Source organism: Larimichthys crocea, chromosome XVII (assembly GCF_000972845.2).
Source record: "Larimichthys crocea isolate SSNF chromosome XVII, L_crocea_2.0, whole genome shotgun sequence".
NCBI lineage: Eukaryota > Metazoa > Chordata > Actinopteri > Sciaenidae > Larimichthys > Larimichthys crocea.
In genome coordinates this window covers 18983933-19011847 of record NC_040027.1, presented here as the reverse complement: position 1 = coordinate 19011847, position 27915 = coordinate 18983933, and the positions used below count along the sequence as shown (strand labels likewise).

Below are 27915 nucleotides of genomic sequence, written 5' to 3'. Positions count from 1 at the left end.
AAATGCTATAGCTGGCAATGAGTACATTTTACACATTTCACACTTGGAGAGATGATGCCATAACCCCTTTAAATTGCTCCTATCCGTGGAGTGTTGCTGCAGCAAAACGGCAGAGCTGGGTTTGGATATAGTGTGTTTATATGTTTGGCTTTTTTGGATAGAGTATATGTTTTATGCTGGCTTCTCTACTAGACTCATTTCTTTGTATGTATAGAGAGACACTGGCAATGTGTAACATCAGTGGTTGCTGCAAACACACAAACATCAAGTCACACACGTTGAGACTGTCTGTGGGCGTCTTGTTTTTTCTCCTCCTGTTTTATTTATAATTCATGGTTCTCACATTTCACCGCTCTCCTGGAATTCCACTGTGTATTTTTAAATAAGGTTGCATTGTATCCCCGGCTAATCAGGGGGCGTAGACGTGTCGGTCACATGCTTACACATAGTACAAGCAAGTCTCCCGCGTGCAGAGCCTTGTTCACCCCTGCTGGCTTGAATCTCGCACAGAGTAGAATCACAAGCACAAGACTCAAGAGAAGAGGAGATAATGTAGTGTGACTGCTTCACATTTGCTGGCCAAAAGTGGAAAAACCTTGATGATGGACTGAAGGTTTACAATCAAATATACTGTATGTTGTGGTTCAGTTGCTGCTCTGTTTTTTTCATTTCATTTCTTTCCAGAATTTAATGTCTTCACTTTTGACTGTTCTGCAGCCTTCCTTTCATTCCTACTGTCAAACACAAGACAAACTCTTATCTGAGAGTGGACAGCCCAGACTCTTTAATATAAAGTATAAAAAAAGACATGTCTACTGGAGGGTGACAGCTCACAGTTGGGAATCACATTAGGTGGCCTCTTCATCACTGTGTGTATGTATTTAAGTGAGGTACAATGGCGCTGCAGGGGTCTGGTGTTAATGAACAGCCATGCTACTGGCAAGAAGGAAAAATATTGTTCCTTTTAAATTTCATGATACAAAATAATGACAACATTTGATATTAAAATTGCATACAACCATATTTTTATTTCTGGTAAGTATGTGTGTTGTTGAGCAGAGAGATGTTGGACACTAAGACTGAAATTCACACTACTGTCAAACACTGAGAAAAATAAATAAATTGGATGTCTTACAGTAGCGTAACAACTGCAATAAATCTGCAGCCACATGTTAGTAGTCTGATAATTTGAATAAATTGTATCATGCAAAATGGGGGTCGATCGATTCTTCATCATTGGAGACAATTTGCTTTTATAGTGATCGATCGCTACGCAACCTCCACCGGTTCAGAAAGGGCACATCTACTCACCAGTGGAAGAGCCCCAGTCCGTCCTGAGACTGACGGTCGATTAGTTTAGGAACCCCTGGCAACTAGCCAAAAAGTCTGTAATTCGTAGTTCGCCCATTCTACAGAATTGGATTATTCTCCACCTTCATCCTCTAACTTAATTACTCTGTGAAGCCACCACCAAAACGTCAGGCTCCCGGGCTGCCTAGTCCCTGGAGATAACAGTAGGGCACTGGCCAGTCTAAAGGAGGTAAACCTCCGGAGTTGGTAACAGTGGTATTGAGTCTCTAAGTATTTTTGCTTGCTTTCTTGGAATCCAAAAATTTTTATTGATATAAGTCATTGATTGTTAGTTGAACTGTGGGTTTTTGCATTGAGAACTGACTTCATATTGACTTGATTCTTGTGTGTTTTGTGGTTCTTGTTGTCTGCTAGTATCTTTTAAAATACCTGACTGTCAGTGATTGTTAATGGACTGTGTACTGAAAGGCATGGGTTCTTTGTAGGGTTCATAACTTTGTTGACTGATAACTAAAATATTATCTTTGTCAGACTCTGACTGGCACAGTTGCTCCTATAGTCAAACCACTATTGTTGACTACAATCACTATTCCCATCATAATATCTCAGCTGGATATTAGCTCAAAAAATTAAATAGCTCACATTTAGATTTTTTTGTTAGTTCCGTTATCAATTACAGGTCAGCCTCTAATTTAGCATCTGTGAACAAATCTGAGATTTGTGTCTGTGCTATTTTGTTTCCTTAGTGGACAGTCATGCCACAGTATAATGCTCGCTTACTCTTATTGCAAAAGTTGTGCAAACGTCAAATTTCCAACATGCATAATAAGTACCTGCAGGTCAGTTCACTGTTATAAAAATGTAAAGACTAAGAGAGAGGCTAACTTCAGCTACCACTAATGCTGCTCCTGCTGTCCCTTCATGATAACTGTCTTAATTAGTTTTGTTTACTAGGAATAGTTTATGAACAACATATACATGTAAATGATTATTATGACTGAATATTATAAAACAATTCCTTTAATTTCTCTTGTTTAAACATTTTCATAAGGAACAGTATGTCAAAGTAAACTAACCATGTTTGTTTAGTGCCTTTATCCACATTATATTACTTTGATTTTGATCTTACATCATAGATTCCATAAAAATGCTGTCAAGTCATGTGTGTTTTTTATTTAGTCTTCATATTTTATTTTAAAGTCTGTGTTCAGGTTGTATCATGGCCTCAGTGGTTTGTCTCATGCCTGCCATGCGGTCATTTGTTGGAACATTGTGAACATATATGTGTTTGTGGTGTGTGTGTGTACCAGTGTGTGTCATCCATTCAGTACAGCCCCTCAGGCAGAGATGAAGTGTCTGTCTGTGTGTGTGTGTGTGCGTGCGTGTGTGTGTGTGTGTGTGTATGTGTGTGTGTGTGTGTGTGTGGATTAATGCGGTGCTCTCAGCCTCTTACTCTGCTCCCAGCTCATCTGTCTGATTCAGGCTGACACACTGTGTTCTCTTCAGCAACATTACAGTCACAGACTGCTTGAGAAAGGGGAAAGGGAGGAGGAGGGAGGGGGTCAGTGAAAGGGAAGGAGAGAGAAAAATATGAAGGGAGAGAATAGAAGTAATAAGGGAAGTGAAGAGAGAGATTGGGACAGTGAGATAGAGAGAAAAAGGTTGAGCGAAAGAGACAGATGAAAGAGAAATATGAGAGAGAGAGGGGGCACAAGGGCATTGGCAGTGAGTGCAGAAAAAAGTTTTTAAAAAAATGAGCAAGGACACTGGCAAAGAGAGGGAGAAAAGAAAGGCAGAAGAAACACATCAAAGACAAAAAGGAGGCACATTTTTGTGTGGAGTATGGTAGAGCAAAGGAGATGGAAGGAGGGTTTGAATAGACGGAGAAGATGAAGCGAAAAGCCAAGAATGGCAGAAAGAAAAGGAGAAATGAGACTGATATAAGATAGTAGGAAAGAAGAGGGCAGAATCTGAATAGGGATTGCTCCTCTCTGAGCCAAACGTTGCTCTGCCATCCAATAGTGGGAGTTGGCTAGGGGATTTAAGCAGGGCCAGATGTAAGGAAGGATTGAGTCTGTTTTAAGAGTCTTAAACCTGTCTGAACTGTCTGGAACAGAGAGGCAAACAGGACGTCCACATTTATAAAGATGGACTGGGTCTCCCTTGTGGTACATACTGTAAACATGTCTTTATAGATTATAAACTCAAATTCAAGGTCAGTGCTATCCAGTTGTTGCTCTGGCTCTGGCTCTCCCACTGATGAAACTGGTTGCAAGAGAAGCTGCAGTGTGTCTGAATGTCTGTCATGACTGATTTAGTCGTCACCCGCTGACAGGACACAATGGATAAGTCAGTGCCTGCTAACCTAACCTCTGATGTGGGTTAGCGCAGCATGCTAATAAATGTTTTAACATTGTGGTACGTGTGTGTCTGAGTGTGTGTGTGTGTGTGTGTGTGTGTGTGTGTGTGTGTGTGTGTGTGTGTGGGCGGGCAGATGAAAGAGACAAGCTCACCCGAGAGACACAGATGAACAATGCTTTTGTTAAGGTTTTTACACACATCCACACCCACGCACACACACGCACTCACTAATAATACATGCAGGAGTAAACACAAGCTGCTTTTACACACGTAAGCAGCACACACACACTGCATGAATACAAACATGCTGTAACGCCACGCATGCATGAGCGTAGATTTGCACACACACACTCACACACGCACACACAGGTATGTCCCATTTAGATAAATCACCTTGGATTAGACCCACTTCCTAAAGCTCATTTTTAAAGTCTGCCAGCGTTCTTCACAGAATGCATAGGAGAGAGAGTCTGGCACCATCGTCTGACACCATCTCAACACCATGGGGGTGGAGGGAGGGAGGGGGTAACGAAAGAGCAAACACTCCCCGAAGAATGGAAGAGAGGGAAAACACAAGAGGAAGAAAGAAACAGAAAGAGAGGGAGAGAGAGCAGCTCATTGAGAGAAATGCAGCACGAATGCTTTTTGTCAGTCTTGCCCAGATGATGACAGTGCAGTGGGTATGTTATTAGTGGAAGATAGTTAGATACGACGTTCAGAAGAGTGGAACGTTGCAGTGTGATCAGATAAACAAGAATTACACCGCAACATCATTTATCTAAAGTAACCCGCCTGCTGACATATCGAGCCAAAAAGCAGGCAGAACATGAAGCGATGATAATGACAGTGAGTGAGATGGAGACTCTGCCGCACATCTCGCTATGTGTTTTGTTATATTCTAGACAGTTTTTAAGTTTATACTGGAAAACTATTTAGATTTTATTTCCCTCAATTACATGTAAGCTTTTCTTGCCGATGGAGTTGCGTATAAGAGTTTGTTTCTTGTGTTTTAAGGACAAGACCTTTAAAAAGTTATGGAGCTTTATTTTTGATTACAGCGTTAATATTTTGTGTAGTGGATAGACAATGACATTTTCAACTTGATGCGGTTATGGCCAACAATCACAACAAAGTCTGCAGTATGATAGTATGCTGCACTCAACAAATGTCGTATAGGCTACAGTATAGCCGCATATGGATTCATTCTAATCTACAGCCACTGTAGATTATTTTGGAGATATATGATGCTGATGGTATTAGTTACTGTCACGTATAATGTTCATATGTACATGCATATTCACATTTTAGTTGAGAAACTGAGTCAAATATAAATACGCAGTCACACACACACCCCCTATTCTTCTTTCCTGCTCTCTGGGTGGGCAACGCTGGGTGTTCTTGGTAAGCGACATCAGCCAGTTGGCTAAATGCCCTGCTGCCTGGCTTAAGACACACACACAACCACGCACACAACTACACATGCATCCACACACACATCCATCCACCCACACATCCACCACAAACGCCTTGCAGTTTGCTACACACATACACACAACCCACGTAGATGAAATCTTAGACAAAGTGCTGAATGAGAGCGCAGTGACACAACAGAGGGATTATATAAGGCACAACGGTGGGCATCGGGAGGTGTAATTGGAGGTGGTGTGTGTGTGTGTGTGTGTGCGTGCGTGTGCGTGGAGAGGATGAACCTTTAAAAAAACTGACTACAAACGCTAAAACATAGACTGTACCACTGCAGTTTCAACTGCGCACAGTGCGGTTATATTGCTTCAGGCTCGACCACAGTTATAGCACATCTGGAGTACCTGGTATATGGGTACACTTTGTACAATATTACAGAGTTACATTTTTTATATGAGGTCTATCTTTGAACATGCTTGTGAAGCCCAAATGTGATTAGTAGTCAGTTGTTCATAAGTCACTGCTGTCTAGTCTACACCCACAGGACAACTGCTTCCACATTTCAGTCATTTAGGCTTCTCCTTTCTGCCCCTTCAAAGGAAACCTTGTCTAGACCAATGAAGTGTATGCTGAATTGGTTGTATGGTTGAAAGTTCAAATTTACAACTGGAGCAACTTTTCTAATACGGGAGCTGATCAGTATTGCAACTGACTCAGATTACCCATTCAGCTCTTAGTTCCTTGTCACCTGTTGCTGTTTGAAGGCTTGAAATTGTAACACTCCTTTCTGCCTGAGATACACTGCTTTGTTGTCTTTAGACTGAATGTCTCAGGTTTAAGTCCTGGCAGAATGAATGGCCTTCTCAAGTGTTTCAAGCTGTCCTAAAAGTGACACTGTTCTCTATCTGACCTCAATGAAAGGAAGCGGACAAAGAGGAAATGAACCTGCAGGGATAAATAAACTCAAAATCACATTTTAATATTAATCAGTGATAGTGCTTCGGCTCTCTAGTGGATGTACAATGAGGGGCATTAGTACATAACACAGTGAATGACCTCCTGCTACTTGGAGAAGGACTTGCAAAGTTTGGCTTTCACTTGAATATGGTCATAATCTCTACAAACAGATCTGATATGAATGCCAAATCTGCAGGCAAGGGACCAAAATCTTGGCACCAAGAGGCATTTTAGATTCTATTTGTATTCTGAGTAGTATTGAGAGGTCATGTTTGAGCTGGTTCGAATTGGCCGAAATACAGTCTTACAAGCCATTGACTATCGTCTGACAATGATTTAGCTTTTCATTAGTCTTTTTTTAATTATTTGCGTTCATATGTAGCTGTATGTGTATCGAGATCGAGAAGAAATGTGTCTTGCTCATTATTCTTGTGTAATAAGTTGCTAATTTGATTGCAAAGGAGGTTTTTCATGATCTGTTTTCCAGATATGAGCTGGCTACACCAGAAGCAAGAATCATTTAGTCTACATGGTCATCAGACAGTAGCCAATCTGTTCTGAGATTGTATTGCCCCAAACATGAAAATGTAATAATTTATCTGAGTTTATGCATGGTGGAAAAAGTATTGTTAAACAAAATTTACCTGAAGTATCAAGCACCAAAGTAATTACATGTATACTCAGATTCCACCACTGTCAGCTGGACACACTGTGCAAAAGATATCTGTGTAATATCTTCAATAGTACCACTGATTGTAGCTTTTTTCTTTTGCCTTGGGTTTTCAAGAAGAGAGACAGAGAGCTGAAGAAAAATACACTTAAAAAACATGGAATGCATTGACATGAATCACATTTTTAATTAATTTCAGTGAAACTTGACAGAAGTTTTTTTTTGAGTCTACTGATTCTGCAAAGTGGAAGCATCAAAGCCCCTGAACTTTTATTGTCACCACAGAGCAATGTTTCCCACCATACCTTCATTGCATTCCTTTGCATGATGCTGTGCTATTTACATAAGCCCGTTCACACATGCACAGCAACTCTGAATTTATCTAGATTTAGATTGCCCGGAGGAGCTTTATAAGAGAATGCAAATGTCTAAATGAGTTGGACCAGACATTAAACAGACTTTACCCTTCCAGCTCCCTCGTACAAAGTCTTTGGAAGCCCATGTGCGAATAGAGCAGGTCATTGTCTGGAGAATTCACAGCGAGCAAGTGGGCATGTTGATGACGTTGCACGGTGTGTAGCTGTTGCCTACTCTTTGCTCTTTTCTGCTCGCCCGTATATATCTTTCCACTCTTTTGTTGATACGTCCAAATTGTATCAACGCAAAACATCCGTAATGATTCCTCCTCTATCCTATACATTCTTTTCAGACACAGCCCCTCGCTTAAACAAAATGGCGTATTTCCAACATGTGAGAACACGTCTGACATGAACAATCTCCTGTTGTGCGCTATGTGTGAAAAGGCAATGTCTGCACCTGATTCTCTGGACATTGTCTGGAGGTCATATCTGAAAATGACTCTATAGTCAGCTGCTTCATTTTAGTCCAGAGTTGAGAGCTCTCGCTGAGGCCAACCGCTAAAGTGAGTTATGTTTTTTTGCTTGCAAGGTTGTATTCAAATACTAGGGCCCTGGTTGTTGTACTCAGCTGTTAGTGTAGTGGGGAAAAGTGAGATACTAAATTAAAAGTGGACGTTAGAGAGGAGAGAATGAAAGAGGAGCGAGTGGAAAAAAGTGAAATGGAAAGTAATGACGGAGAGGTGGAGAGGCTGATGGGAGAGATGGAGGGAGAATTAATAAGGAGAGAAAGACAGGAATTGAGTTGAGTTGAAAAGATGGGGAGGGCTGAGGTGAGGTGTAATGATGGAGAGGTGACGAGAGAGGCTGATGAGAGATGGAGGGAGAGCGAGGGAGAACAAAGAGAGATGTCAGATATCTTTGATGTTGAGAGGGCTGGAAGAGAAGCAGACATGGAAACACAAAGAGCTAACTGAAGTATATTTGTGTGTGTGTTAAAGTATGTGTGTGATTTCGCGTGTATACATACTTGTGTGAAGTATGCATGCGTTATAACATGTGAAAGAAATTCCGTGCATTGATTGCATATGTTTTTGTGAGCATGAAAACACGTCGGCCTGTCCTTGAGAGAATTAAAAAAGAGTGAATGAAGAGTGAAACACACAGCTGAGGTGAGCTCGACACAGGGAGAGAAAGAAGAAAATATAGATATACTACTCAACAAGGACGAGAGAGAACAAATATACAAAGCGAGCGAACCAAGCAGAAAATGGCAATAGAGAGAGAAAGCATGAGCTATAGAGAGAACATAAAGGAGAAATATGATTGATAGAAATGAGTTAGAGGAGAAAGAATGAGCAAGTAGAAAAGAGACAGAGTGTAAAGGACAGAGACAAAAAATATGCTAGATAGAGGTAGATAGAAACAAGGGGAGACAAAGAGTAAGAAGGAGAGTAGAGGTTGAAAGAAGGTAAAAAAGAAAGATGGAAAAGGATAATTGGCAGGAAAAACAGAAAAGGTGTTTGTGTGAGAGAATGCACAGGAGGAGGAAGGTGACCAAAGAGAGGATAGATTGATCTGAAGCCTCTATCTGACAAACAAAACCGTGTCAAAGGGAACATATTGTGAATAAATCTCTTTTTTCAGTATTTCTACTTATAAGTTTGCTCATCTGGTGTCTACCAGTCTACCAGTCTAGAACCTTAAACTGAAATAAGACAAACCCGTCAGTGTTTAGTAAGTGTGTTTTCACTAGATCTAGAATGTTGGTTTAAAGTGTTTAGGCATAAATACTGACATATCATTATGTAGAGAGATATGGATATAAATAAGCATTAAAGCATGGAAACCTATGGTGTTGATTTCGTTGCGATTTCGGGTCAGATCACCTTTCATATATATTAACGATGTCACTCTACAATCTGCCATTGTTGACAAACGAGTATTAATTCACACAACCATTAGTATTAGTCCTGAGTAAATAGTAGGAATGCACCAATCACAGTTTTTATGTGTAAAGCAAGTTTACCCAAACAAAACTGAGAATTCAACACACTCTCTCAGACCCAAATGTAATATATACTTGATGGGGAGGGGGGCGGCTGACATTGCCACTGAAGCAGCAAAATATGTCAAAGTATGTCACCACCTCAGGGAGAAGCAGTGAAAATTGTACTGAACTCTTTCAAAATCAGATATTTACCTTTTGTAGGTTACCTCTTTTCAACTGCAAAACAACTTCTCATCATATATTGATCATTATATATTTGAATGTTTTTTAGTGTTATTATGGTATATATTGTAGTGTAGCTGTGTGGAAGCCATTTGTTTTTATAGTTTTTAATTCTGAATTATTACACTAAATGTAAATCTTGTTATCTGGCTGTGCTGCACCTAATGATGTTCATGCCAATAAAGCCCATTCGAATTTTGAGAGGCACATACACAGGTAGAGACAGACAGACAAAGATAGCAAGTGAGTAAAATGAGACAGGAAATAGAGAGATGGACTGAAATGGAGAGCGAAAGAACATCTGACAGCTAGAAAAAGGAGGAGGGGAATAACTAGACAGAAAAGGAGGGGTGATAGAAAAGACGGACTGACAGCCTCTGAAAGATAGAGATAGGAGTGAGAGGGAGGGACTGAATGAGGTGGGGAATAAATGGAGAGAGAGAAGAGAGCAGTAGAGCGAAAATGAGCAAGAGAATACAGAGAGGAAGAGAGAGAAAGAGAGAGTAGTGTCTCGCTCTCATCAGTCAGAGTGTTGCTCATCTGGCGGCAGAGGCTGCCTTTGTCACCATGACGGATCCTCGCTGTCTGTATGCCGCTCGGCACCAACACCATTACAGCACATTACTGATGTACACACACACACGCAGAGGAGAGAGAACACATTTAGCAAGCACTCACACACACACATGCAGACTAGGTAGTACACGGTTTTTAGCACGTGCGCGCACACATACACACAGGTATGTTTGACACATGAAACAAACACACACACACACACACACACACACACACATTCAGACATTCAGACATTCAGATAGGAGCATGACGTGCTTGGCATAGATATGTTGTGTTATTGATCTTATGATCTGTATACGTTATTTAGATTAGGGCTGTAACTAATGATTATACAGTTCAGAAGATATTCATTGTAACCTCCATAGAAGAATAATATTCTCATTTGGGAAGCTGGACCTGTGAACTTTTATTTTAGATTAAAGACCAGGCTTGAAAGCAGGTTTTCACTGCTTTTATTCAATAGCGTTTGATTGCGTTGTGTTCTCCATGCATTTATGTCTTTCATTAACATGTTTTTCCTTGCATAATAATGATAATACAAGTACAAAACACATGTTAATACCAAGAGGCAACCTCCGGTGTTGGGAAATGAAGCCAATGCGGAAGTGCTAAAAACTAATAATTCCTCGAGTGACCACTTGAGATAGGCTGCAGAAGTGAGTCAACCTCCATAAGCGCCCATATTAAACAGCAGAAATAAACTTTTTTTTTTACTCACCTGTTTAAATGATATTAAGGCTTAAAGTTATGCACAATTAACAGCATCGCCACTTTGATTGACAGGTAAGTGCTGTTACAGATGGTTTATTAGAGCCCCCAGATGTTATTCGGCCCACCTCAGGTCCGCCGATGATCCATGTCTTCACCGATATTTAGATTGACTGGGAGGCAGAAGAAGCAGGACATCCAACAGGGCGGCGACCAGTGTCGCATATTTTAGTTGTTAAAACAGCGCTTTGGAAACCTATGGGTGACGTCACTCAGGCTCTGTCCATTCTTTATACTGTCATTGGTTGATACCTGCGCTATTCAGGTGTTAACTCACACTATAGAAACCCAGATTGAACGGACACACACATTCAGATACAAACACAAACTGCACAGAGAATTCTCAAAATTTCATTGTTCTGTATACCTTACATACATAGGCCTTCTCACACACACACACACACACACACACACACACACACACACACACACACACACACACACAGTCATGCTCATTTGGCAGCTGTGCACAGACACAAATAATCAAACTGTCTAACCCCTTCGCACACAAACATACGCACACAACTTGCACAGAGGCATAAATACCTCATTATTTACACACAGACACACACACACACACTTGTTGTGCTACACACACACATACTATTTCCATCTTTTCGCTCTCTCTTGTCTTGCTTTCATTAAACCCACACTGACAAACAGCAGCATACGCAGCTACACTGCGCAACAGATGTTCAATGGGAGATATTGTGTAAGACTGAACATTCATGTGTGTTGTGTATAAAGTGCTAACCAGGCTGTGTCATTTGTGCTTGTCTCCACAGTACTATGAAATGTCCTACGGTCTCAACATTGAGATGCACAAACAGGTAAGAAAGACTGTGATCAGAATTTTTCTACTCAGTGCTTCCAGTGTTGCGTGTATTGTGTAGGCAGGAGGAGATGAATGTGTTATTTTACATGTGTAGCTTTATGTGGGTGGGTTTGTACTATATCTTTTCATCCCTGTTCTTTTTCTCTATTTTCTATTTACACTAAGTGACGTACATATATGGTAATAAGGTGGACAAATGATTAGAAATACCTTTCATTAAATGTACAAGACCACTATAAAGTCTAGCTACAAAATTTACCGCAGCATGTGGTCTTTGCACACATTTTTATTTTTCTGGTCACTCAGTGTGTACTGTATTGGCAGCATAAAACAGGATCTGTTCCAGCTTAAATTGCTGTGTAAAGATGATGAGCGGAGAAAAAAGTGGTGACTCGCTTCAGTGAAAAAGAAGGACCAGAAACAGGGCAATGGAATTAATAACGATTTTTGTTAAAGAAGCACTTATTTTCTCTTCTTTTATTTGGGTGATTATTAATGAATCAGCAGGAGCAACAAGTGGTTTTAACACTGAGGCTGATTTTATTAGTTTTAATAAGGGTCACTGCACAACATTTTATCTCTCTTTGCCTCCTTATGTATTATAAATGCAAGTACTGCTGCATGAAACCACGAGTAACAAAAATAAACAGCGAAGTATATTTCCTACACAATTATGATATTCCCATTGACTAAATATTTGATTGTGGATAGTCTCTTCCTCGGTTATTCTCTAGCAAAACAAGTGATGGCTGCTGTAGATAAGAAAACAAAAAATTACTAAAGTGAGAATTAGGGAATAATAATGCCATTAAAATGTCTGCTACAGTCGGTAACCATAGCGATGGTAAATGTATGTTTTACAGAACTGGTGGTGACAGCCTGAGGTTAACTGACACTAGATGTCGACAAGATTTAGTTTTTATCTACAGTATGGGTTAGTGAGGACTGGTGTATGAAATCACCCACAGGTTCTTCTAAACGATGTAAAGACCAAATACTAGGTAGACAGAGATAAAAGAAGGCCAGTCTAAATTGTGTATCATTTCCATTTATCCTCACCGGGATCGGGTATTCTTGAGCGAAGTCATGTGTCTGATGAGCAGCGTGTGCTCTCTGGAGCCGGTGACTGCTTGTCAGTCCCTACACTTGCTGCTAATTTGCTGTCTGGGTCACACTGCAGGAAAGGGAGCCAGTCAAATTGCAGACAGACAGACAGGCAGACAAAAAGGCAGACAGACAGACAGACAGGTAGCAGACATGATATCTTTTTCTCTGTGTTGACAGACCTCCATGCAGATAGACAGAATCATTATCCAGCTGAATGGCATCTTCCTTTAAGGGGACTGCCTGTGTCTCCCTCTCTCTCTTAATCTGTCTATCTGTCATGCTAACTCGCTCTATGCGGTGGACTAGGCACACTGTCATGGAAGACAAGAGGGGATTTTTTTTTTCCTTCTTCACATTTTACAGTGTGTTCCCAGCTTGCCCAGCATATGCATTTAGAAAGCAGCTCATTGTTTGAAACAATCTCTGAAAACGCCTTCAAATGAAAGCCTCTGCACTTTAACTTCATAATCATTGTGTCATTTCACGAGCAAGGTAATTATAGCACAGACACATCAAACAGTGGGTTTCTGTCCAAATAATTGTAGTGCAGTGTACAAACTTACTGCAGACTCCACTACTGGCTGATGTTATGTCCAATAGTTGAAGTTAGGGAAGATCAACGAAGAGTTTAAAAGCTGATCGGGCACATTTTAATTGATCTGCATTAGCTTTATTTAATACCAATAGAGTTAAAACACTGAAACTAGTTGTTGTAAGTCTTCAGCAACAGAGCAACATGAACAAATATATAGAAGATGACACATGACACCAAGCCTCTCTTTCCTAGTACGTAGTAAAATGTTGCAAGTGTGCCTTTTCTTCTAAAAGGCTGCTGTTGGTTGGAAGCTGCATTTGTACTTCACTAGAGTCTGTCCAAACACAATACAACACTATAGATCACCTGGTTTGAATCTCATTGCTACTGTATAAATCAGCTCAGATCCCAGTTTCACATAAACTGTCTAAGATTATAAATAAATGATGGGTTGTATCAGTAAAATGATTGATTGTAATAACTCAGGCAGCATCTGTAGGTACAGGTGAGATGAGGTGTACCAGAGAACTTTGCATGATTCAAGATGAATTCAAACCATTATGTCTGGGCAAAGATGATAGCTTGTTGCATCTTGCTGTAAGGTAATAAGACATGGAACATGTCAGAATGACCCTCATAGCTCCAGATTGCTCCAAATTGAACTTAAGATTTTGTGTTTGAAACTGATTTTGTTTGAAATCGTCCCCTCTGCGTTTCATGTTTTATTCTGCATTCTTCAAACATCCATATTCATTGAACCACAATCGAAAGCAGGAAACCTCAGGAGGATTTTATGTTGGAGTTGTTGTGCTGTTTAAAAAAAAAAAGACACATGTGAACAATAAAAATAAATAAATCAAATAAATTCCTAAACCACCCCCACAGCAGACACTGCTATTGACAGAGCAATAATCAGAAAGAGGTGGAGAGAGACAGACTGACAAAATGAGAGAGAGACTAGAGATAAACCTGACACTAAACCAGAAAAGGTCAGAGTATCGGAAAACTACTTTGAAAGTATAAGTTTACAAGCCATCTGCCATTTCATACTGAAAGAAGTTGAACTACAGTACAGATACATTCCCTTTACTGTATTTCAAGGTAGTGTGAAATAGTAATGCTACTCAGTGAATAGGTCAGGTATCCTCGCTGTTAACAATTAACATAAAATGCCACTTTATAGGGGTGCCGTGGTAGCTCACCTGGTGGAGTGTGCGCAACATTTACTGAGGCCCTTTGCTGCATGCCATCCCCTAAATGCATCATCTCTGTAAAATTGAATTAGAATTATGAGTTTTAGATAGTTAGAAATGAACATTTTCATCACAATAAACCGCTGAGAAAAATGCGGAGAAAGTCATACTTTAATTACAAGAAGAGAAACTATTATCCTACAGTGTCGACATGGGAAGTGAACAGAGATAAGGAGAGATAGAAGGAGAGTCATTGGGAGAAAACAGAAAAAAAAAGAGAGAGATGGCTGAACTGTCAACTTTTGTGGCCAAAAAGAAGAAATGGACTGGGGCGCTGGCAGCACCTCTGAGAGATGGACGGATGAGGGGGAGGAGAAGAAGGGGGGGTAGGTGGGAAAGATGACATAGGGAGGCCAAGGAGAGCAGTGGGGGAGAAGGGGTAGAAGGTGGGGATGACAGAAGGAGACCAAAGAGCTACCGTCAGGCGAATGAGAGTAAAAAAAAGGAGAGAAATAAATGAAGGAGAGGCCTGGTGTCAGGAACCAGTGAACAAGGTTGATGAGAGAGAGGTAGAAAAAAGTATATGTTTGAGCTATGAGAATAAAAAAAGTGTACTGTATATGGGGAAAAGGTGATTCAGAGAGAAAAACAAGAGGTGGGGTGATGGAAGAGCCAGTGGGAGAGAAATATGAGACAGATAGTAAAACTTACAGTATCGCAGATAGGAAAGGAAACAGAAGTGACAGAAGTAGAATAAAAAGAAGGAAAGAAGGGAGAGAGTGAGTTTGATAGAATATAAAATAAGGGAATGGTGTGAAATAATGATATCAGCGAGAGACATTGATAGAAAAAAAAGAACTAGCACAAGGAAACTGATAAAAAGAGAGAGGATGAGGATAAAACACAGAAGGAGATGTAGTAGAGTAGAGGGTATTACAAAGGGAGAGAGGATGGAAAAGTGAGTGGGGTAGTTTAAAAAAAGTAAGAGGAAGATAAATTAGAAAAATTAGGACTTTGAAGATATGAGACTGTAAAAGAGGAAGAGAGAGCTCGGTTAGAGAAAAGGCAGTTAAGAAAGTAAGGGAGATGGAGAAACAGAAGAAAAAGAGAGACGGCACGGAGAGCTAATGTTGGAAAACGTGTAAGAGTGGGGATGAGAGGAAAAGAGGGGATAGGGATTAATTGAACAGATGAAAGAAGAGAGGGTAAACAGGAAGGATGGAGCCTTAGAAGAGACAGATAAAGACCTCAGAGAACAGATGAAGGGGGGGGCAGCGGCAGGGGGCAAAAGAGATGGAGATGAAAATTAGAGCCAAGAAAAGAAAAGCAACGGAGGGAAAAGGAAAGACAGGGGGAGGGCAGTCGAGAGAGAGAGAGACATCAAGGGAGGGAGGGGAGCTTTGAGCCGCAGTGAGAAATAATGAATCATGAATAGATTTAACAGTATCTGCTCTTATTTCCTCTCCTCCTCCTCCTCCTCCTCCTCTTTCTCCCCCCTCCAGCTTCCTCCTAACATCCTGTCGAGATCACTGCTATTGCCTCTCTCCCCTCTCTCTCCCTCCCTCTCTCTCTAGCACACGCTCTGTCATTATCAGTGGCAGGGCCATCTCATGTCCCGGCATTAATTGAGCTGTAACAGTCATCCCTTGCCTTCATACCCTTCCTTTTAGCCTCCTTTGCTTTTTCTCCCTCCCGCTCTCTTTTGCTTTTTAAATTTCACACTTGCTCTTTATCTTCACCTCCTCCCTCCCTTTCCTCTCTTCCACTATCTTGATCTCCCTCCCCTCGTTTCCTTTCTAATGTCTCTCCCTTCCTCTTTCCTCCTCTCTGCCTTTCACTTTCTCAGATGATTATATCTGAACTATATGAAGGCACAGAAAAGATAACATCTCCCCCTCCTCCTCTTCCTCCTCCTCCTCCTCCTCCTCCGAGCTGTATGGATGCATTGAAACACACACACATGTACACTCATCCTGTTACATTATCTCACTTGGTTCACTTCCATTATCATATCATATCATATCATATCATATCATATATATATATATATATATATATTCTGTACTAGCTCAGCTGCTGTATCCCCAGAAGGAATGAAGGAGGCTATAAGGACTTCACACTGCTCTCTGTGGTTGTTCTATATTCATTGATATAGCACTTCTGGGGTTGGGATAGTTATTGCCTGTATCCTCTGCTATGTGCAGACACACAACATGTATATTCAGTGACTTAGTAATTCAGTCATATGCTGTGGACCTTCAGTGCAGCTTGCAGATATGATGCTGTGCTGTATGTCTTGTTGTGAGGTGTGTGTGGTGAATGGATTGAAGTGGGTTTTGTATTGACAGCTGATTGTAGCAGCAGGACAACAGGATGATGGCGGGAGGTGAAGAAGAATAGACACTTTGTTAGACTTGTGTCCCACAAGAGCTTTCGACCAAAGTACAGCCTGGGAAAATATGAAAATTTGGAAGGCAGGAAGTGAATGAAATATTCCTTTCCTTCCATCAGCCAGCTAACTTCAAAGGACTAGTATACAAAGCACACTGGTACTCAGAACTGCAGTAAGACGACGACTGCAGCAGTACTAAACAGCACCTAAACATTCTTATCTCCTGTATGTAAAGTACTACTCGGATTGGGTCTGGTCTCTTTTCGTCAGGTTAGTGGGTTGTATTCCCCTCAAGAATACTTTAATGCACATGAAGTTCAGGTATTTCAGACCTAAATCTCGGACCTGTGATGACTTTTACATGAAATGCAACAAGAAGAAATTCATGTACTGTATAATTAGACGCAAAGTACCAAAGAAATTTTGCAATGGGCTATAATCAGGAGCTGATAACTTTCTGATCTCAAAGCATTATGAACTCATAACCAAATCAGATTAGATCAAACATAATTTAGACCTGCCGGCCTGATTCAAAGCCTGGTCAGGTCTCTGTTTCTCTAATTAAAAAAAAAAACTAAATATATATATGACTCACCTGACTTTGGGGTATTTTGATGACCAGTAGAGTAATATCTCGCTGTCTACTTGGGCTGCATCTTTTACAGTGACACTGAATGATCTTAGGCAGTAAACAGCCAACAGTACAGCTGTGATGCGACTATTTTACTTCCTAGTCTTGTAAACCGAAATTGCCTTAAAGCTGTAAATGGTGACGTATCTCTTTCTTCTATCATGTAGCAAATGTGTATTTTGATGTGCACATATACTGTGCATCTTCACACTTTCAGTATGGTAATGGGTGGTTTAGCTGTAGGGTCCATTATATCTTTGCTGGGATAGTGTCCCCCAGTAGACCCCTGGGGCCAGCATGGGAGCTTTGCGGCAGTATTTCAATAAGAGCCTTGGTAAGTGTTTCTAAATGACTGGGTTGGGACCTGACAATGCATCACGAAAAAAGATGACTGTAAGGGCTCATCTTTACACTGCTACTGTAGGTACACTATGCCCACTTTCAGTCAGAAATAAACACCACATTTTAGCGTGTTAACTCTACCAGGAAAGGGAACAGCAGTGCCTTAGCTAATGTTGCATCATTCATTTATTTTTCTCCTCAGCAGTCACTGCACAATCATATCTCTGGAAACAGGAAAATCCTCCAATTTGGATGACTCAGTGTTGTTAATTTATTATGATTATGCATGTACAACCATTACTGCTTTTAGGGGTGTATAAATGTCTCTCTGATTTATTTAGAAATCGATATCCCAAGGAGCAAAGTAGTAGCCTGTCCGAGTCAAGCCTGCGTGGCTGCTGATTGAAATACTGTGGACTCAAAGGTCCCTCAATAAGTTGTGCTTTTTAAATAATGTTCCATATTATGCTGTGACACCAATTTAGGTGTGCAGGAGACATTCTTGATGTTACGGAGGTGGAATTCTTGCATATTTGTTTGTCTTTTGGTAGTCTGATACAGCAGGATGCTAGGCAACAAACCTTCTGGGCAGCGAGGGTGCTTAATGAGAGATTAGACAGCAAGAACCTGGAGGGGCCGGTGTAGCTGAAAGCATAAATGGCATATAATATGCATTTTCATTTTTATGTAATAACCTGAAAATAAGAATCATTGTGTTTTGTGACCTGAAAATGAGCTTTTTACATCTACTACCTGCTTTTTCTATTTTCAGCAGAGTCTACAATGTTTTTCAGGTTTCTACAGTAGTCCATAACAGACACCACAGGGTCTAGATCACTGACAGTATAAAAAATGGATGGTGTTTGTGTGATGGCTTCTGATGTGCTGTTTCGAAGTTCAAAATCTTCGGCTCTGGCTACCGCCAGGTTGGCAGTCCTGCCTCTGATCTAGAAATCAGCAAATATGTGGATCATCAGTGGACCTGAGGTGGACCGAATGACGCCTGGGCCATCTGTAACGGAACCCACCTGTCAATCAAAGTGGCCATCCTGTTAATTATGCATAACTTCAAGCCTTAAAATAATTTGAATGGCTGAGCTAAAAAGAAATTCAGACTCTCTACAGTTGTTACGAACAAGCCATAGAGACCAAAGCCATCTTTAACAAGATCCTTTAACAGAAGCACAAGGTAGATCCAAAAGGAACTAAGGTTTCATGCCAAACTTGGTTGTTTTTTTTTGAAGATTAAATTTAGTTTACCCTTTTGCTCTGTAGTCCACATTTTGTACAGAACTGTAGTTTACCATCCCTGCTTCATTATAATTCTGTCTCATTTAGATTATAATCTGTCAGCATTTAGCTGTCCTATTATTTTTTACGCCCTTACACATCCCCATGCTTGTGCCCATGTTATTTAAATGTTTGCCATATAAAGTTCTCTTGTTCTTTTACACGTTTTCACCTTGAACTAAAATATTCAGTCAGTTAAAATCTGAGAAATATTGACACTTCAAATATTTTCAGCCTCATACCTGCAAGTACCTTAAAAATAGATCTTTTTACCTTTTTAATTAGGGAAAATATATTTTCAACAAAATCTTCTAAAACAATTTACACACAGGCACACAGTCAGACAGAAAGGTGGCCTAGTGGTGAGAGAGAGCATCCAATTAGTGAAAGGTGGCAGTGTGTCCTTGAACTGATGGTTAACCTCTACTGGTTACTAATTTTAAACCATTTAGGATAAAAGCAGCATGAGATAAAAGGCTTAAAATGACCAGCTAGGAGCTGAGAAAGCCAAACATCAAACACTAACATAGTACAAAAAAATTAAAATAATATTACACATGATACAGCAGACTGCTTGGTTGCCAGATTTCTTACCAGCAGCTCTACCGTACCCTTTGCAACACCGTGGGTCCCAACCTTCCTGATTTCATTGAAGTTAGTTCACACTTTCTTCATACCACAATAAAAACACTGCAATATGAATGCCATGTTCACACACTTTAGACAGGATATTACAAGAATATAGACTTAAATACTGTATCAGAATGCTACATAGAGAGATGGCGTGGTTCACACACCAGGCGGGATATTATAGGAAGCTGTGTTTGATAGTCAGGATGCTTGGCAGCCAGACTGTTTCCCCAGTGGACTCCCGAGGACAGATGAAGCAGCTGGCTGTCCTTCCTTCCTGCTCCCTCCTTTCATTTCACCACCACACATATAAGGCTTAGAGAGAGTGGGAGTGTGTGTGTGGGAGTGTGAGTGAAACAGCAAAGAGTGAGTAGCCCAGCCTTTCTTTTACACTCTGTTATGTGATAGTTCATGCTATATACCAAACAATTTTGCCATTTGTGACATTTTAGCAGTCATAGTATTAAAAAAAAACATCTGTGATCTGAGCCGAGAAGAAATGTAAGAGAAAAAAGATGAGAAAGAGTGTGAACAGAGTGAAGGAATAAACAGAGAAAATGAATAAAACAGGAACGGGGACTGAGGAAGATTAAGACAGAGTACAAACAAACAGGAGAAGGAGATCACATGAGAGAATGTTTATCTATTTGTGTTGTATAAAAAAAGCGTGTGTGCATGCGCTTATCCCCTCACCTAATTAGCCCGAGCTGTCTGGCCTTTTTATGCATGTGTTTGTGCACATGTATGTGTGTGTGTGTGTGTGTGAGAGCACGCACACGTTGGTATATTTGGCTGGAGTTGTGTGACCTGAATCCTCATTTCATTTGGGAGAGAGTGAACGAGAATGAGAAAGGAAGTGAGGGAAAGAGTGCATGCGAGAGATGCCTTCATTTTCAACCCACCGCTTTGGTTCGTAATAGGATTGGGCTTCTCTCTCTTTCCTCTTTTTCTTTCTCAATCTCACTCTTTCCATTCCCTCTGCCTCATGTCATTCCCACCACCCAGTGAGTCGATAATCCCATGGTTGTGGTTTGAATTTTTTTTTAAAAACTGATTTTATTTAAAGGGCTGGATTAGGACGAGCCTGCATATGTGGGTCAACCAGAACAGACCATGGAGAGGTCAAATGACTTTGTATGTGTGTGTGTGTGTGTTTATGGTATGTGTTTGCACTCTCTCTGATCATTGGCGTATGCGGCCCTTATTTGCACATGCATCTGCGCTCTATGTGTGCAGCTTTGATGTCTCTCCCTCTCATTCCCTTTCATACAGTGTGTGAATGCCTGTGCATACATGTGTAACAGAGCTCATTTGTGCATAATGAGGCATAGAGAGCGGGATAGAGTGTGATGTAACCCTTTAGGAATGATAGAAAATAAGTTGAGAGAAAGAAAAGCTGAAAAAGAAAGAGAGATAGATGAGAGAGAAAATGAGTGATTAAATTCCCAAGGAGCTAGCCTTTTAGCGTAATGGCTTTGTCACTGGCAGAAGGGCTCTGAGTAGCTACACAGATTGTATTGGCTTATCTTAAAGTGTGAGTGCGTATTTGAGTGTGTGTAGTACATGCATATAATGGTGGCTGTATGTGCCATGTGCCCTGATGGAGCAGCTGCACAATATGTGGTGTTTCCATCCAGGTATGACTGCTGCACGCCCTGTTGGAAATATGATTGTGTATTGAGTTAATTCATGAGGAGCATATGTTCAAGTTTGTGGCACGACTCTAAAGATGGCAATGTCCAGACTGAAATAATAACTACTGGATTAATTGTCATGTTATTTTGTAAAATAATTTATTTAATTTGTCCAGCATTACTTTGTTTAATCGCCTTCACATTACTTTGTGTATAGAAAATTCAATAGGATGGTCCAACCATCCATTTTCTGTAACTGCTTATCTTTATCAGGGTCACAGCGGCCAATCCCAGCCGGCTTTGGGCGAGTTGCGGGGTACACCTTCGCCTCTAGTATCTCACAGGGCTGACACGTAGAGACAAACACGCATTCACACTCACATTCACACCTACAGGCAATTTAGAGTCACTGATTATCACCAGAATTTATCTTGAAGCATCGCTGTGTCTAAGTGCAGCGTTACAGAGCTGCTGGCGTGGCTGTCTTCTTATGCTTGATTTTTTCATGAAAATATGTCATCAGTTGGTCTTAGGAGTTATTATTATCATAATAACAACTGCCACTATAGGCAAGGCCGTAATATGTGTGTCATGTTTCCTACAGTGAAGACAAATTAAATGTCATTTTGAAATATAGTGGGGTGACCATGAACAGCCGAGGTTCAGTGTTATCACAGATAGCACCACCTGTACCCTTGGTCTGATTTGTACTGCAGGGAGCAACTGAGCTTTGAAAGGTGGGAAGTCACAACAACAGCTGAATACAGTGATCTCAGTGATGAAGTTTCCTCACTTATTTTGGCATTCTGAAACAATTTCCATTGAGGATGTGTTGGCTTGGTTTTTAGTCATGCATACTGTACCTGCATTCATGAGGACATAGAGGTACACCATGAGAAGTATGAGTAAAAATCAGTACAGTTTGTACCAACCCAACTCAAGCACTGTGTTCTGGCCCAAAGTGTGTGCATGCTCCAGCACCTCAGACACAAACAACAAGATGTTTAATAACTATTCATTAGTGTGTGTGTGTGTGTGTGTGTAGATGATAGTGTGTGATGCATGCATGCATACTGTGCAGCCAGCTTTGCTACTCTGGCTACTTTGTGTCTGATTGCATTGCGGCCGACATGAGTTTGAAGCCGTATGCAGTCTGTCAATGCAAGCTGGTGAGCTGGCACAGTGTGAATATGACTAATAGCTTAGTGTATAATATAGCCAGAGAGAGGGAGAGAAAGAGAGGGAGAGAAAGAGAGAGAGATCTAGTCAGTTGTGAAACTACAACCCAACTGTGAGCTACAGATATTGTGCCTCAATCACATGTGTGTGTATCTTTAAAAGTGCATATGTATTTGTATATTACAGAGACATGTTTATGGACCATGGATATATCTCTGCCCATCCCCTACATATAGGCTTATACATGCATTTGTGTGTCATCGGTGATAATACATGTTTGTAACTGTGCTGAATATCCTCCTGTGTGTGTGCTGGAGGGGTAGAAGTGAGCTGTCTGTCTGTATTTTTCATTCTAAATGTTTCTGCTGCCTGGTCCGCTGCCTATCTTGTATTGTTACTGCACTAAAGGTTGAATCTGTGTCTTTATGTGTGTGTATGTGTCTGAGGAAGTGTGTGTTTGTGTGTGTGTGTGTGTGTGTGTGTGTGTGTGTGTGTGTGTGTGTGTGTGTGTGTGTGTGTGTGTGTGTGCTTGTTGGTCTCATGCTGGGAGGCTCTGCTTGCTCTGCACACAGCTCTTTGTGTGTGTGCTCTCTTCTGCTCTGTTTGGATTGGTTTTCTGTGTGCCCTTGTTGCTTTTGTGTGTGTGTGTGTGTGTGTGTGTGTGTGTGTGTGCGTGCCTGACTGTTTGTGGTGGCTTTTGTGTGTGTGTTCATGTGCACACTTCTGAGAATGCATGTGTGTGTACCTTTTAGTGTTTTTGTGTGTGTGTGTTTCATGTTTGTGTGTGCTTTACTGCTTCCCTTCCTCTGCCTAACCCTCTCTCTCTCTCTCTCTCTCTCTTTCTCTGTTTCCTTTCCTCTCCTTCCAGAATAGAGGGGCCATCAATCAGAGGCAAGGGGGATAGAGGAAGGGAGGGAGGGGATGAGAAGGAGGCAAAGAGGAGGAGAGGAGTTGGCTCAGCGCCAGGGAAGAGGAGCTGGCGCGCTGCCCAGAGGAGAGGGAGAGAGAGAGGGCGGAGAGAGGAAAACAAGACTGAGCAAGAAAAGAAAAGAGAGGGAGGGTGGAGGGAGATTCTGGGAGAGAAGCGGGGCAGAGAGATAGAGCAAGAAGGAGAAAGAAATGAAAGAGAATGAGAAAGAGGGCAGAGAGAGAGAGCAAAAGAGCACGGCCAAGTGCACCAAGGGAAAACGGAGCACGAGGACAGAGAGAAAGAGAGAGACAGAGAGAGATACTGTGGAAGTGGAAAAATGAGCCAGCAGAACAGAGAAAGAAGAAAGCTGATTGCATGGAGAGAAAGAGGAAAGAGAGGAAGCAGGAATGGCTGCTTTCACTGAGCAGCTCTGTGCCCGCAACCCCAATCAGTGGGTGATTAGTACGTCATTGGCTACAAATATTTACCTTAAACTGTTCACAGAGGGGAGAGCAGTCCAATTAGAAAGCAGGGGGACAGAGATAAGCTCCAGGATTGTGTTTATGTGTGTATGTGTGTTTGATATGTACACACCCTCTGACTCTTGAAAATAAATGAGGGTATTCTGCAGCCATACACATGCAGTGCAGAGACTGTGAGGCAGTGTGGCCACCACTCCATAGCATGTACTCTACCTTTGCTAATAAAAATCCCACAATCCAACGACTGTACCTTTAACAGATAAACATTAAAGTAACACCACAACCTGCCATTTTTTTCTTGATCAATTGATTAAACGTTTTCTTTATAAGATAAGAAGTTGGTGAAATATGTAAAAATTATAGATTAATATATCACATAGAGAAAAGTCCTTAAAGTTGGAAATGGATAATGATAATGTGACATTTTCTATTTGAAAAATTAAAAAAGAATTGAATTGATTATCAAATAGTTACCATTCATTTAGCTTTTAATTGACTAATCAATTAGCCATGTAATGTTTTGAATGAGTGAACAAGGAAACAATTTAGGACATGACTGATGCACTGCAGTGCATACACACTACAGCGGAGCAGTATTTAGGCATCTGTTTATCCAGAGCAACAGTTGAATGAAGTGGATAAGCATATTTCAAACGACCGATCTAAAAAAATATAAAGGTCAGAGCCTTAGCTCTCTTTCTCTCACCACAAAACCATTTTGTATAACCTCCTTTTTATCAAAGTAAATTAGACTAGGCATCGAATTCTCTCCATTACAATTGGAGCCTTCTGCATTTGTAGGTTAAGAAGCTCATTCAGCTACTTCCAAGGATTCAAACCAGCAACTATTCATGTAACAGCCAGAAAGAGAGCAGTGCTATGAAGTAAAAGAGGAGCTACGAGAGATGGCAGAGATTTTTGTTCAGAGCAATTAGAGTGAGTAGAAGAGTGGCGTATCACACAGACACAGACACACACATACAGACACACACACACAGAGGCCCCCCCTCCCCAGTAAAGCTGGCTCGCTCAGCCATAGTGGGACTCAGTGGCTGGCACAGCTGGCAGTGCCCAAGCACACTGGGCACCGTCTCCCTCCTCCCGTGCCAATCTCAACCCACGCTCATCACATTCAAATTCACCAAGCTTTATTGGCAAGATGAACGCGGTCACTGTTGCTTGCCGTCATGCTGGGAGAACAAATACAATGCTGATCTTTCACAGGGAAGTGGCTTCCCCGTTGATCCAGTTCAAGTTCACTTTAGTGTCATCATGAGTGAAAAGTGTAGAAGGAAAAAAAAAAAACGTGAGCTTGTTTTCTGTCAGTTCAGACCTCCTTTTGAGCTTGTTTGCATTTCTGGTCTTGATGAGAGGGAACACATAAACCTTTGACGAGTCTGCCAATATGCTTCAGTTGATGGACACCTTGTCATTCCAATCATTTGAAAGAAAATAGCTAGGGGACAGATATTCCTCCAAAGGACCCCCTTCCTCTAAAACAAGCTTAATCTTTGTCATAACAGTCAGAATCTGGTCCATCATTTAAAGAAAAGTCCACGTGCAGATACATGATACACCGACATCAGTCTGTGATGGCTTATTTTGTGAGTGAATGTTTTTTTTGTTTTTTTTCTAGTGTACCCGCCGCCTCATCAACCCACCTGTCACGCCTGTTTCTACTTCAGTTAGTTATTTACTATTTACTACATTTCCTAGAATGCCTTTTGACAGCCCTCAGAACAGGCAGGGACGTGTTGCATCTGTGCTGTGGGTTAAACATGTGGGTGTAGAGAAAGCAGTAGCAATAGCAACACCAATAGCAAAGTAAGTGATGGAGAATGAGTTTTTCCAGTCAAGAAAAATTGAGAATTACGGCTCTTCTCTCTCTTGCTTTGGATTCTGGTCCACTGAGCCGAGTGTCGGTGTAGAAATTGGTTCCGCTGCCTCTGATGGATTTCTTCCTGATTGACAGCTGAATGCGGGTGCAAAATGTTGGGTCAAGGAAGAATTTATTGCTGTGACACCAAATGTGACCTTTACTTTGTGTGTTTAAATGTTCATGACAATAAACTGTTGGAGGTTTCTCAACATGATGTCACATCATCTACAGCAGGCCGGTTATTAAAGAATTTATGAAATTCCAAAACCAGAGAGCTCAGAAAGATGATTGCTTTATTTTTTTAAATGTCATTTTGCTGCACATAGAGCATATATACAGCATATATAGCTACAGTCAACCTTTCTTGCTTTTTTCTTTTGATAGAAACAGATAGAGACAGAAACGTCCTTCAGCAGGCTTTAACCATCACTGCTTCTCTGTCAAGTTACAGAGATTTCTTCACTGGTCGTGTTGTCTGCTGGTTCTTGTCTCCAAGTGATTATTTGAAATGAAACAATACAGTTCGCTTTGTTTGTTTAGCATCCTTTTTTTTATATATAGTAAATATGTGCACACGATGAGGGCTGTCACGATAACAATCAGAATGATCTAAATGGCAAGTGAATTACACTTCAGGTAGTGTAACAATAGCTGTACAATAGTGTGTCTGTGTGTGTGTGTGTGTGTGTCTGTTACCTTTTCACACATTTTAGGTTGTATCATTACGCAACAATAAGGCACTGTGATCATATAAATGTTTTGTTGGCTGATAAATGATCCGACAAGATGACAGGTCTGAGCACGCTGCCTGTGTGTGTGTGTGTTTAGGTGTGTGTGTGTGTGTGTGTGTGTGTGTGTGTGTGTGTGTGTGTGTGTGTGTGTTTAGGTGTGTGTTCCTCAGACAGCCTAATACACCACAGCTTCCGGAACAGGCTGTCCTTGTCGAGCCGCTCATTTCCTCTTTGTTTTGTCTTCCTCTGTTTTGTCATCTCCTCTAACCTTACTTCCAATTTGCATTTCTCCATCTCTTTGTGCGTTTTGTCGAATAATTTGTGAGGTTTTTATTCTCTTTGTGCGTTTTGTCGAATAATTTGTGAGGTTTTTATTTAAAAAAAAAAAAAAGCCAATTTCCCCTTCTTTCTCTGTCACCTACATATTTATCTCTGTTTCACTTAAAGCCTCTTTCTCTGTCTCACTGTCCCCATGCCAGTTGGCAGCTTATCTGCCCTCAGGTGTTTATTGACCAGCCCCCTCTCCTCCTTTGTATCTATCCATCCATTCATCCCTCCATCCGTTCATCCCTCCATCCGGCCAGTCTTTGCCAGTACTCCCTGGTGGCTGTGCTTTGGCAGGGCTGTGGAATGAGACTGTGCCGTGTTGTTTCTGACACCTGGCCCGGCTCAGACTGCTTCAGCCCAGCTCACTTTCACTCTATTGTTAACCCATCGGCTGACTGGCGTCTTGCACTCACCATCCACAGCCTCCGAGCGAGAATGTGAAATTTGTGGGATGCTGCTGTGTTGCAGATGTTGATCAACAACATTGTGCTCAGGTAGTACATATATATAGCCTGCACAAAACGTACAATGATTGTAGATGCTATGGTTTGCGATGTAATGAAAGGGTTAACACTGCTAAATCCAGATATAACACCCAACTTTGCAGCTTCATGTAGTTTTTAGTTTATAGTCTGCATGGTGCACATCACAGGTTTCCATGGTACCTTCCTACCTACTATAACGGGCAGCCAAAAACACAGAATATTTTTAACATCTGAAACACAGGAGTGGAAGCTAATCCTAACATTTTTAAAATGTTACCTGATACTGTATGTGACTAAAATCATTCATCAATTCATCAGTGACTTGAAGATCCATTTATCAACCTGTTGGAGGAAATGTTCTGTTGTTCTTAGATGTCAGGGCCATGCAAAGTGATGCTGATATAACGTAGAGCAGAAAACTGCACTGAAGGAAAGACTTCTCTTTTCCATATATATATATGGTTACATCTAGCTGTAAAGCTTTCAAATAAACTCAAGACCACCCTGTATATACTCGATGAAAGCAGCTTCATACTGACAATGTTCAGGTCAGTTTTGTTCTATACTGTCTACTGACTTATGGTCTAGCAGATTGGCTTTTATCTGGCCAAAACTGTGCCAGGTCGTCCGAACTGATCTGTGGCCAGAGGACAAGCTGTTGTTCAGTAGGAGGCTTTGT

General features: G+C 41.1%; 1 protein-coding gene across 3 annotated transcripts in view; it reads left to right on the top strand.

The window, feature by feature from the left end:
- tle2b (TLE family member 2, transcriptional corepressor b) overlaps positions 1-27915 on the top strand; it is a 73061-nt gene that overhangs the window by 17610 nt on the left and 27536 nt on the right. For 2 of the 3 annotated variants that reach the window (XM_019274356.2, XM_019274355.2), the window contains exon 4: positions 11440-11484. In XM_019274356.2, the coding sequence (XP_019129901.2) occupies positions 11440-11484 (45 nt within the window). Of the gene's footprint in view, positions 1-11439; positions 11485-19956; positions 19976-27915 lie in introns of those variants that run through there. The other variant, XM_027290322.1, reaches the window with a different exon arrangement.